Source organism: Labeo rohita, chromosome 16 (assembly GCF_022985175.1).
Source record: "Labeo rohita strain BAU-BD-2019 chromosome 16, IGBB_LRoh.1.0, whole genome shotgun sequence".
Taxonomy (NCBI): Eukaryota; Metazoa; Chordata; class Actinopteri; order Cypriniformes; family Cyprinidae; genus Labeo; species Labeo rohita.
The window spans coordinates 38,535,570-38,548,538 of record NC_066884.1 but is presented as its reverse complement, the minus strand read 5'-3'; the positions used below and the strand labels follow the sequence as shown (position 1 = coordinate 38,548,538).

Here is a 12,969-nt window from a genome sequence, read left to right as displayed (position 1 = left end):
CATGATTTTAGGATTTTAGATAGACGTACTGGAAAACAAAACAATAACAAAAAAATACTGAGAAAGTATTCATTTTTTAAATTTAAGAGAATTTGTGGAAGGGCAAATTACGACTTTACCATCTGCAGATACCCTGAAAAGACAATATAAAAGTTAAGAAATACCACATGAACTTTTATCTGTTTTTATACGATGACGATCTGAAACCAGCATCACAAGCTCATCAGCAGCGCTGGTGTTTCAGAGGAAAAGCCCATCCGCTCCTCTAGAGGGCGACAGAGTTACTACAGAAAACAAGCAGAGCCAGAGAGAATGTGGTCAAGTGTCCCTTTTTTATTAAAGAGTCAGAATGACAAGTCATTTCATAGCAGTCAAAACGGACAAGCCCAGGAATCTTGTAAAAATGACTCTTTTGATACATTACAAAATAAAAGTCAGGGCAAAATAGAAAACAGAGCTAACATCTACTTCAGCTGGACGAGTGTCAGAAGAGCCATCAGAAAGACACATGACCTGGAGGAGTTCAGCCTCTCTTCTTCAGCTCAGCGCTAGACACACGTCACAGACACCAGAGAAATAAATACAGGAACTTTTATGAACACAGCAGAGCAGGTCTTCTGTGAGGTATTTAAAATAAACTCTACTGTGGAGAAAAAACAAAACAAAAAAAAAGGTATACACTAGAGATGCTGGGTCCTCATTTCATTACAAAAATGATGAAAACAATGAAAAACAAAACTCTTTCCATCTTAAATCACCACTTCTGTTTGTCAGAAAGGAGACCGAGGTTTGCTCAGATCACACATTTCTGATTATTACATATGACTTAATTCAATACAATTCCAGCCAATTCAGCAAGTGAAACTATTGAGATATTTTTATGACATTTTCTTGACAATTTAATACGTATTTGTTTTTCTTTGTTATTCTCATTAGTCTAATACAGTATTGAAACACCAAAAGTGATTGTTTCATTCAAAACAACATTACATTTTATTTTCTTCTCAGAAATAACACTTTGTTTCATTATAATAATGTGAATTTGGTGTAAATGTGTGTTTGTTACAAAAATACAATTACAATGAAAAAAAACAAAAAAACAAAAAACAGGCTTCATGATTTTTACAAACAGACAGACAATGATTCCCATCAGATCCAGAGCAAACCCACAATCCCTTTCTGCTCAATCCAGTATCATCTGTACAGATACATATCAAAACAAAGCCACTGTAACACAGCAACTGATGACTGCAACAGTGTAAAAAAAAAAAAAAAAAAAAAAAAAAAAAAATACTGTAATACAGTAACCAATCAGTGTAACATACCCAGTTACTGTAACACAGAAACCAATCACTGCAACACAGTAATGATCACTGTAACATAGTAGCCAGTTACTGTAACACAGAAACCGACCACTATAACACAGAAACCAATATCTTTAACAGTCACCAATCACTGTAACAGTTACTGTAACATCGTAACCGATCACTGTAACACAGAAACCAATCACTGTAACATAAGTAACCAGTTACTGTAACAAAGAAACGATCCCTGTAACATAGTAACCAGTTACTGTAACACAGAAACCGATCACTGTAACATGTAACCGTTCACATGTACATGAACACCAGCAAACCGTCACATTTGTCAGAGGATTCACGAAAAGAAAGCTTCCAAATCTAAAGTGCCAGCACAAGTAAATACACATCAAATTGAGAAAACGGGAGAAAAACCACGGACCGAGACGGACTGAGATGAGCCGGAGACCGGGGCCGTCATGAGTACAGAGACTCCGTACGTCAGGCTCCAGATCCACCACTCACCGCTTCCCGTTTGAGACTATTGCCACTGAAATGATGCGCTTTTGACTGCTGATTGTGATGGATTGTCAATACATTCTCTTTTCCTCATTAAAATTACACTGAAATTCAAGGCCAACAGTAATCTTTGTGAAATCTCTATCATTTTGGAAAAAAAGAGAAACTGTAACCCTAGTAAGTACATACATAACACCATCAGCAAGGAAAACGTCACAGAAAGTGTAGAACGACAGAAGCTAATCATACCAGTTAACCAGGTCAATCTGAAAATAACACTTTAGATCACAGATCTGTCATGGCAGTGAGAAGAAATTCTTTTATGTATATCAAAATTCACAAAATGCCCAGCACTCGGAATATTCAAAATACATATCAGAAATCATTTTTTTAAAAAGGTGGTGACATCGATAAAATATTGCTTTGCCAAAAATGTGAGTTGAATTGAGAACTGACAGCGAAGGCCTTTGAAGGGTCCGACGGACTTCACTAGAAAACTGAAGTGTGAATCAAACATGCCAGATTGTAATAAACGCAGACGACTGAGGTGTCGGTGAAACGCTGTGGAGACTAAACTGATCGAACCTCAGGAAATCAAACCTGCATCTTCACATTAGTTCATCAACCATAAAAAAAATCTTATAAAAAGGTTATGAATAATAACAGCATCCTTTAGCAAAATAATCTCTTGAACTTTTGAAATCTCTGTGGTAAATCAAATTTAAGACCAAACTTTAAGAAAATAACTGTATATCGCTTGACTTCAGACTCACTGTGTTGTTCAAATGGGGAAAAAAAAAAAAATGTGATTCAATAAATGTTTTCAATTACATCAGGCAGTAGATTTATTCACTCGGCTGTTTGTTAAAGCATGAAAACAAATTGTCCATTTACCACAAAACATCACTCATTAGGGATTGAATGTGACATCAGTCAGACTCTGATTGTTCACGTGAAGAAACCGAAGCTCAAATGAAGAAAGGAAGACTTTACTTGATGTAAAATGCAGATAAAAATGTACTATAGTATTAGAATAAGCCACTTGTATTGGCCAAATTATCAGACTTGAAGTCAAATTTTAACTTGCCTCTGTGAGTGAAAAATAGAAAAATACAGGAATATGTTTATCAAAAAGGTAAACGCTCTGTTATCGACTACATCTAATGAGTAACATTGTTCAGATTCCTGATTCTCTAACTACACCACAGTCATTATTCTGTATTTGGTCCATATTAAGCAAGATTTTAGCAGTTTATTTCAGTACCTGAAGTAAATCAAAATAAAATGTAAAAAATAATTAAATGACCCTCCAAAAAAACCCCAGCTGATTGTGATGTGATCATGAATTGATTACTGGACATCCAGAATTCGTAAATGTGCAACGGACTGTACAAAAGGATGAGAAAAGAAATAAAACACACACACACACACACACACACACACATACCCAAAACAAACACCGTTAGCCGCTTTCCCCTGAGCGAAGGGACGAAATATTAAGGAATCAGGAGATATAATAAAAACTGGCTCATTCTGATTCAGACCAGCACTTCATCCAGTCGTATTTTGCACCTCAAATCTGATGCTCGCGTCCGTCCAGCAGGAGGAGACAGAGTTCAGATATCTGTCACTGGCGCTCAACGATCAGATAGTCAAATACTGAGTAATACTGTTATCAAGCATCGAGCCCATGCAAATACTCACTTATGAATTCATAAAGGCATCTACAGTCATGAAAAGACGGAAAACGGCGTGGACGGCGAGGGACCGAATGAGAGCGAAAAAAACATCAGGATTCATTACTGACTGGATGTTTTCATCCCGTATTTCAAAAACATGCACAGTCGGTCAGTATCAGTCACACAAATAAATCACCTCATGAGAAACGAAATAAGTGCTTGGCTTTCAAGTATGTCTTTTACCAAAAAAAAAAGAGAGAGATAGAAAGAAACAAATTCCCTTCAATTTGCTTTTAAAATAAAGATGCTGAGAGGAAGAGAAAACCAGCAAGCGTAAAGGAACCAATCAGATGTCACGGACAGCAGGAAGTAAACATTGCAGCGACGCTCAGTCGAGTTTCTTCTGCTCGCTGGGGCTGAAGTCGGCGCAGAAGCCGTTGGCGGCGTGGGACGGGGAGCTGCTGCCGAAGCCTGCGTTGTCCGAGTAGAGGTACTGCTCGGCGAAGTCTGGATGCTGATCGGCAAACTCCCTAAAGCTCTCTGCCAGCACCGGACACGGCAGAGGAACAAGAGTCAAAGCGGGAAAACAACACACTGACAACATGAACACGTTATCTTTAGTTCAGCATCACATCTGACAGATTCACATCACAGCCGCACCTTCAGCGTGGACTGATGCGGCTGCCTAAATAACTACACATTTCTATGGGGTAACTACAAAAAATAAAAAAATAGGTGCATGATTTGGGCAAATAGCACTTTTTTTGTGATTAAAAAAAAAAAAATGCAATTTCAAATCAGGTTTGGTGTGCTTGTTTGTAGGGTTGCACAATTTTAGCAGAAGTGATTATATATCAAAATGGCTATAAAATAAAAATAATAACAATAATATAATAAGACAATAATAATGATAATAATAAAAATAAAATACTATTGTAATTTCACTGTAAAAAAAAATCAAGTATTTAAGAAAAATATGATGATGATAATAATAAAATTATTATTATTATTATTATTACTAAATACAAATATAAAAATCACAAAAACAATAAAACATATTAAAGTTAAAATATTCTTCTTTAATAAAAAAATACTTATTTCATTTTTAATTGCAACAGTAAATCTTAACCTTAATTTCTTCATTTTTTAAACATTAAACCATCAAAGTTTTATTTTGATGGAAAACTGAAGGGGGCTTCTCTTATAATGATAAACGATTCCCATCATTAGTTTGATTCCAGTTTTGTTTCAATTAACTGTGCAGCCCTAGGTCACTGTGTTAAACACAAGCGCTATTATTATTATTTTCTTATCATTTACACAAACTCAGGTGACGTCAGCTGACGTCATTTTAAAGAACTCCAGGAACAAGATCAAAGGAAGCAGGTCAGTTGTGATGCTGAGTCTCGTACAGGAATAGGATGACATCTCTCACCGAAGGTGATTTTGCCCGAGTCCTCCTCATCGACGGCTCTGAACAGACGACCGACTTTCAGCTCTCCGACGCCCAGCGCCGTCCTCAAGATGCACATCAGCTCGTTCTCTGTGATCGCACCGTCCTCTTCTGCCTCAAACATCTGAAGACGTCACAAAAACACCAGACTCTCAGAGCTGAACATCATCAACACCACCACATTTGAAATCATTCACTCGTTCCATGAAATGAATGAATCATAGAATGAATAAAATGAATCATCTATTCATTGGATGACAGTCACACACCTGGAAGGCCAACCGGATGGTGTCCAGGGTTTTTGCAGGCCGACACACCACAGAGAAGGCGATCACAAACTCCCGGACGTCCATCGAGTGGTCTTCATTCTGCTCAGAAAGAGACCAGATGGAAAATTTAATGACATTACGCAGAAACAACAGCCAATCAGTGAAAAGATGGAGGAAGCCACAAAGATAACGGACATCTGAGTCATTCACATCTGATCATGAACGATTAAAACACGTGCTCAGAACCCTTCGGATGGATATGGTTTATCACTAAAGGCCTAGTTTACCTCGTCAAAGAGAGCGAACATGTGTCTGAGCTCGTCTGACACGGGCAGGTCGAGGAACTGGGCGAAATCCTCCAGACTCAGTCTCTGACCCTGCAGCTTAGCAGCTCGCTTCCCATAATCCTGCAGCAGCTTCTCTGAGTTTGCACGCTTCAGCCTGAGATTCAACACAAACAATTCAATACAGACCTCATTCAGCATCAGCACAGACTCACATCAGCACAGTGATGCGGAAATCACACATCAAATCATCATACGCACTAGTGTCTGTGAATATGAAACGGACTGCTGTAATCATGTGAATTTCATTACTACACACTCAAGGACACATGATTTATACATTACTATTTTACATCTCAAAGTAACAATAACATTATTAAAATGCTCACAATTGTTCTTCCATGTTTTGACTGTAACAGTAAACCTGTTATGCAGCAAATAAAATTATTAATACATTTTAAAATATTAAATTGTTAATGCGTCATTTTATTTTCACTATTTTTATTAAATTGTAAATCCAGGAAAAAATAAAAAATAAAAATACAAACTTCCTTTAAAGGAGAAGCCCACTTCCAGAACAACAATTTACAGATAATGTACTCACCCCCTTGTCATCCAAGATGTTCCGTGTCTTTCTTTCTTCAGTCGCAAAGAAATGATGTATATTGAGGAAAACATTTCAGGATTTTTCTCCATATAATGCAACTTCAAACGATCACAAATGCGGTTGTAAACGATCCCAGCTGAGGAAGAAGGGTCTTATCTAGCGAAACAATTGGATATTTTCATAACAATAATACAATTAAAATACTGTTTAATGTCAAACGCTCGTCTTGTCTTTCTCTCCCTGAACTGTTTTTGTTCTGGTTCATGTCAGTTAGTGTATGTCGAAAAACTTCCATCTCATGTTCTCCCTCAACTTCAGAATCGTCCTATATCGCTGTTTTACCTTTTTTGTTAAGGGTGTTTGATCTTCTTTGCATGTTCACTTTGTAAACACTGTGTCTGTACTTCTGCAGTGATGTAGGATGATTTTGAAATGATTTTTGAAGTTGAGGGAGAAAATACGATTGGAGTTTTTCGACATACACTAACTGTCTTGAACCAGAATACACAGAGTTCAGGGAGAGAAAGACAAGACCAGCGTTTGACATTAAAAAGTATATAAATTGTATTTTTTTAATGAAACTAAACCGATCATTTCACTAGATAAGACCCTTCTTCCTCGGCTGGGATCGTTTGAAGCCGCATTTAAACTGTATTTTGGAAGTTCAAACTCGGGGCACCATATCAGTCCATTATATGGAGAAAAATGCTGAAATGTTTTCCTCAAAAAACATAATTTCTTTATGACTGAAGAAAGAAAGACATGAACATCTTCTTTAATATTACTGTATAAAGCACTGTATACATTTCATTATTTCAATTAACTAGGTATATTTTTTAATTACTAAAATTTAATTCAAATATTAAAACAAAAAATGGAAATGGATGTTACTTTGAAATATAGGGAGAAAAAAAAAAAAGGAAAAATAAAATGGATTTCATAGTGCCCCAAAATGTAATTTTTTCTAAGCTTTTAATAAACTGGATATATTTCATTACTTCACTTACGATTTTTGATGACTAATATTTATTATTAGAACAGAAAAAAATGAAATCTAAAGGTAATTAATAAAACAAAAAATAACTGAAGAAAAAACAATGAATTTGGGGAAACCAAACTGGTTTCACAGGGCCCTAAATCGACATCGAGAATTACACGGTTCCTGATCTGATGTTTGGTGACACTGAAGCATCTGCGGGCTGATTGTCCTCATCAGCGTCTGTAATAAAAGCGAGACTCACCCCAGACTGCGCACCAGTTTAGCGAACTCCAGCAGACACGTGTCGACGGGCAGCCGGATCTGACCCTCGGCCATGGCCAGCTGACAGTCCTCAAACGAGTAGTCTGTGACGGGGACCTGCAGGGCCCTTCAGACACAACATGACATCAGACACGAGTCTGTCCTCACATACAGCACGGTTTCATTTGTTCATTTCTGTTATATACTTTTCCTTACTCAAAAAGAAACTGAATGCAGTAGCGAGTGAACTACAACAATACTATAAGTTTAATAATGATTAAATAATGTAATTGAGTTGCCAAAAAAAACAAAAAAAACAACCTAAAATAAGTTTTAATTTAATTAATACAAATGCAAAAAAATAAAATCTTAAAAAAAAGGGTGATTAAAAACCAAAGTGACAGACAGTACAGACAGAGACTGAGGCCGTGAGGAGTGTTGAAATCTTACTTTGCCATCAAGCGGCGCACGTTGTGAGCGAAGAGCGCTGGATTCTTCTTCTCCTCCTCTGAGGGCGAGTAAATGGGCAGATACTGAGAGAAAGAGAAAACCACACTGAAGATTCGTCTGTGCAAATCAACTGACACGCAGCACCTCGCCCCGCTTTACAACCAATAATCACAGCTGCTGAATGACTTATAATGACAAGAACGAGTCTGGAGAATCTGCAGGACTCTCGGTTCACTCATATAAACTATTTAATCAAAACCTCTGCTCCTCTGCCAAGTCAAGCCTCACTAATATTCTCCTGTAGAGTCAGAGCTCTGTTCACATCACCAACCCTGTGAAACTTCAGCTTGTGTGAATCCTGAGCGAACGACGACACCTCGTACAAATTTATCCTGAAAGACCATAAAACCTAAACAATCCCACATATGCAGAATGGTGAACTCTGACCTAAAGCACCCATGAGACTTCAGAAACACCCTAGAAATCACACAAAACACTCCTAAAATGATGGATTTATAAATCCATCCAGCTGACCTCTGGGTCTGGGTCTAGCACTTTTAGCATAGCTTAGCACAGATCATTGAATCCGTTTAGACCGACAGCATCTTGCTCAAAAATGACCAAAGCGTTTCATTTATACTATTTAAAACTTGACTCTTCTGTAGTTACGTCGTGTACAAAGACTGACGAAAAATGAAAAGTTGGACTTTCTAGGCCGATATGGCTAGGAACTATACTCTCATTCCGGCGTAATAATCAAGGAACTTTGCTGCCGTACCGTGGGTGCAAGCAGGGTTAAGGCTAGAAGTAATACAGCACTAGCTACTGGGCATGCGCACATCAATCTAACGTTATTTTTGTCACACTGTACAACAACAGCACTGTTTTTTAATTTCCGGTCGGAGCTGTATCCCTTCTAGCCACAACCGCGCAGCAGGCGCAATGATATTACGCAGCCGTCAACTCTGCGCTGCGTCCGAAGGCCTAGACAGCTGTCTTGCTGCCTCGCTGCCTTATCAGTCAACGAAATCGAATGAAATCGAATTTGTATTCGGACGTGCCTTGATGCCTTTCTGTGTAATATCACTGCACCCGTGGTACGGCAGCAAAGTTCCTTGATTATTATGCCGGAATGAGAGTATAGTTCCTAGCCATATCAGCCTAGAAAAATCACAACTTTTCATTTTTCATCGGGCTCTATCCATATTGATCATGTGCTAAAAACCACTACAAACGCCTCACGGACCCTCACAACAGACGGTCATGGAGGCGAGCTCTGCACGGACAGACATATGCTCTTTAGACCACGTCAAAGTCTTTTACAGTTATACGGTTCCCAGATGACAACACAGAGCATGTCAGAGAAGAGAGACTCACCTCGATCTCAAACTCATTGTGAAGCTGACAGAGCGTTAACCACAAGATCTTAAACCTGCAAAAGAGCAGAGGTACACAGATGTGACACTTTTCAAATGAATGTTTCTTCCTTTGATACGCATGTGGTGATTTATCTCAGGGGGTTTCAAACCCGTCTTCAAGGCCCCTCAGCACTGCAACTTTTGTCCGTTTCCTGTACCAGAAACACCTCATTCAGGGCTGTGTCTGAAAGCTTGGGCTGTTGCCGCACTGCTTTAACAGCTAATGACCCGCGAGCAGCGTTTGAGCACACAGAAACACACGAAATTAATGTCAGACAGACCTCTGGAGCAACGTAACGGTTTAAAGCTCTACAAGAAAACAGAGCGAGCTTTGGCGATAACTAATGCTGCATTCCAGACAACTCCAAATTAGGAAGCTTGTCACACTTTAAAACATTAGACATTAAGATTGTAAAATGATACCATAACTGTTTTACGTTTTGGTCATAACCAGTGGTGTATAAAGTCTCGAAAGCCATACTTAAGTACAAGTACAGATATCTTACCAGAAAATGACTTTGGTAGAAGTTGAAGTCACCGTTTAGAATATTACTTGAGTAAAAGTCTTTAAGTATGTGATATTTATTGTAATTGAGTCAGAGGGGGCATGAATGCATTTAAACTGCAGTTACAGATGCATAAATAGGCCTAATGTTTAGTTTTTTAACATAAAATGCTGAATACAGATATTTGAAATAATTTAAGACATGAAAAAAAAATAGTCGAAATGTGAAATTAAAACCACCAGTAGGTGGCAGCAAGTGACTGTTAATGAGTGAGTCATTGAGATTCAACCCATTCTTTCAAGAACAAAGCATTTGACTGTGTTAATAAGTGAATCACTGAATCATTTTTATCAACCGATTCGTTCAGAAAGCTGATTCATTCAATAAGTAAACACGTCCATTGCTCAGAGACACACGACAGTGCTGTGATCTTTGTTTGGAACTATTTTCGTTGGCAAAATTGAGCAAAAACAAGTAATATTATGTCTAAAATGTAAGTCACTTAATGCTTTACCGAACTTGTATAAAATAATTATTGAATGTGTTATCATGCTGATATCTGCAGAAAACCAGTACTCTGTCTGATATAGATCAAGTTAACTATATTCAATTATATAAATATAAAAAGCATACAGAAGCAATTTTGCCGTCTAAAATTTAGAACGCCTGGAATTTTGAGTTTTGAGTGTCAGATCGCACATCATTACAACGCTTACCATATTATGGCAGAAGATATGCTGTCCATCAGAAAATGATTGATCCGCACTTGTTTGCACATGAGCAAAGGTGTTTTTAGGAGTCTTAGCACTTCTTGCAAGCGCCAGACCGCTGATTCGTCAAACCTGCTTTCCTGCAGTCACAGTTCTTCTGTCTTCTGACTATTTTGTAGTAAGTAACGAATATGCTTTTGGGAAATGCATCGGAGTAAAAGTAAAAGTAGGCTGAAATAGAAACTCAAGTGAAGTACAGATACTCCCAAAAAATACTTAAGTACTGTAACAAAGTATTATTACTTCATTACATTACACCACTGGTCATAACTGACGCAAAAATGCTCCTGTAGTGTCACAGCGACATCATGTGGTCAACATGTGAACGTGATGCCTGATTGACTGGACCATAGATGTTGGTGTTGATGCTGGAAGTGAGAATTCGACTCAAATGTTCCCACATCCGAGCTCATCTACAACACTAATACTAATAACACTGAGAGCGGAAAAAGTTGGTAAGAAACATACAGATTAAGGCATCTCAGCAGACGAAAATGCATAACTAAAATTGGTTTCAACAACCAGATGCATTTACACTTCCTGAAGTGGTTTGAGCGATTGGATTTATATGAGTCTCAAAAACGTTTCGGAGGGCATCGATAGCTATCCGATCAGAGAAAACGCATGACGTGACCAGGTGTAAACAGGCCCTTAGACCTGCAGTCTCCACTAATGATCTGAAGAGCTGAATCAGGTGTGTTAGATGAGGGAGACGCACAGAATGTGCAGTGCTGGAGCTCCAGGACGGGTTTGAAAACCACTGGTTCAGCTGGCAGTGAAGCTCCACCTCGACTGCTCATGTTCATTTCATTCTACAGATATGAAGGAGCTGAATGAAAAGCTGTGGAAAAATGAGCCACTTACGCTCCAGGCCCCTGCCATGTCCACGTGATAGTGTCCTGTAACCGGAAGCACAACATCAGTCCATCAGCCTTCACGACACAAACACATCTAACAACTACAATACACAACACACCATCAAACTGAGTAAGTCAGAGATAGGAATATACTGCATGCTGTTTTCAGCACTGGATGAATGATCACATTTATAATCATTAGCTGTGGATGTGCACTCTTTAAAAAAAAAACAAAAAAAAAAAACATGTTAATCCATCTTAGAAGTTTTATAAAACCAGTCTGAGTTTATTAGATCACAGGGTTTAAAGCAAAAAAACAAATATTTTCACTGAAAATGTTTCCTCAGCCATACCCACACAGCCATACTCACACACCCAGTTTAAGAGCAGTTTTTTTCTTGTAATTAGAAACACTTGTCCTTTAAATTTAGAAGCACGACCTTCTGATCAATAATCAAAAATTATGATCCAAGATTAGCCTTCCTAATGTAAGGTGATATTTGACTCCTTACAGTGATTTAGGGGCTTTTTTTTTTACCTTTGCAACTGCATATTTCTAATTTTATTAAAAGTATGTCATCATCCATGTCAAAACCAGGTGTTCAAAAAAAAAAAATTCAAAAATGTATGTTTATAAGCTTTTTAAAATTTCCAATTGAAAAAATAATAAGAATAACACAAAAGTGGCTCGTACATTTTCAGATAAATAACTAAAATTATATGTTAAAAATGTAACTACATCCGCCAGCAGGTGGCAGCAAGTCACTGATTTGATCACCGAATCGTTCAATCAATTGAGGGACTGTCTTTATGAGCGCTTAATGATGAATCACTGACTCACTAGATTCTCAAAAACACACTTTAATCCATGAATGAAACACCGCTGTTTGCTTTTAGAGATGCGCAGCGGCTGAGCTGTTACTTTATTTGGAACTAATTTCATTGAGGAACTAGAGCAAAATCAGGCAGTAGTGTTATAGTCAGACAAAGTAAGTCACTTAACATTAACTTCTTGTTTATTGAACTGTTGTATTGAATCAATATCACATTTGCAACTCCTTTAAAAATTATAAAAGGAGAAGTCCACTTCCAGAACAACAATTTACAGATAATGTACTCACCCCCTTGTGATCCAAGATCCCTTTTTTTCACTTGTCTGTCTTTCTTCGGTCAATAAGAAATGACGCTTCTTGAGGAAAACATTCCAGAATCTTTCTCCATATAGTGGATTTCAGTGATGCCCCCACGTTTGAACTTCCAAAATGCAGTTTAAAAATGTATTGACCTGGATTACAGAGACTATGCATGCGCATAGCAGAGAGGAGACAAGACGAGCGTTTGAGGTTAAAAAAATAAATCAACTGTCAATATGTTTTAAAAAATGAGCGATCGTTTCGCTAGATACGACCCTTCTTCTTCGGCTGGGATCGTTTAGAGCCATCTGAAGCTGCATTTAAACTACGTTTTGGAAGTTCAAACTTGGGAACACCACTGAAGTCCACTATATGGAGAAAAATGCTGAAATGTTTCCCTCAAGAAACATAGTTTCTTTTTGACTGAAGAAAGAAAGACATGAACATCTTGGATGACAAAGGGTGAGTAAATTATCTGTAGATTTT

The 12,969-nt window shown here is 37.8% G+C and overlaps 1 protein-coding gene across 1 annotated transcript in view; it reads right to left on the bottom strand.

Annotated features, from left to right (window-relative positions):
* Positions 1-313: 313 nt before the first annotated feature.
* Positions 314-12,969, bottom strand: part of LOC127178483 (lysophosphatidylcholine acyltransferase 1) — a 36,176-nt gene continuing 23,520 nt past the window's right edge. The window contains exons 7-14 of the mRNA XM_051131382.1: positions 11,358-11,392; positions 9,177-9,231; positions 7,800-7,882; positions 7,351-7,476; positions 5,506-5,659; positions 5,219-5,317; positions 4,932-5,073; positions 314-4,036 (exon numbers count right to left, since the gene is read on the bottom strand). Coding sequence (XP_050987339.1) covers positions 3,885-4,036; positions 4,932-5,073; positions 5,219-5,317; positions 5,506-5,659; positions 7,351-7,476; positions 7,800-7,882; positions 9,177-9,231; positions 11,358-11,392 — 846 coding nt within the window. The 3' untranslated portion in view covers positions 314-3,884. The remainder of the gene's footprint in view (positions 4,037-4,931; positions 5,074-5,218; positions 5,318-5,505; positions 5,660-7,350; positions 7,477-7,799; positions 7,883-9,176; positions 9,232-11,357; positions 11,393-12,969) is intronic.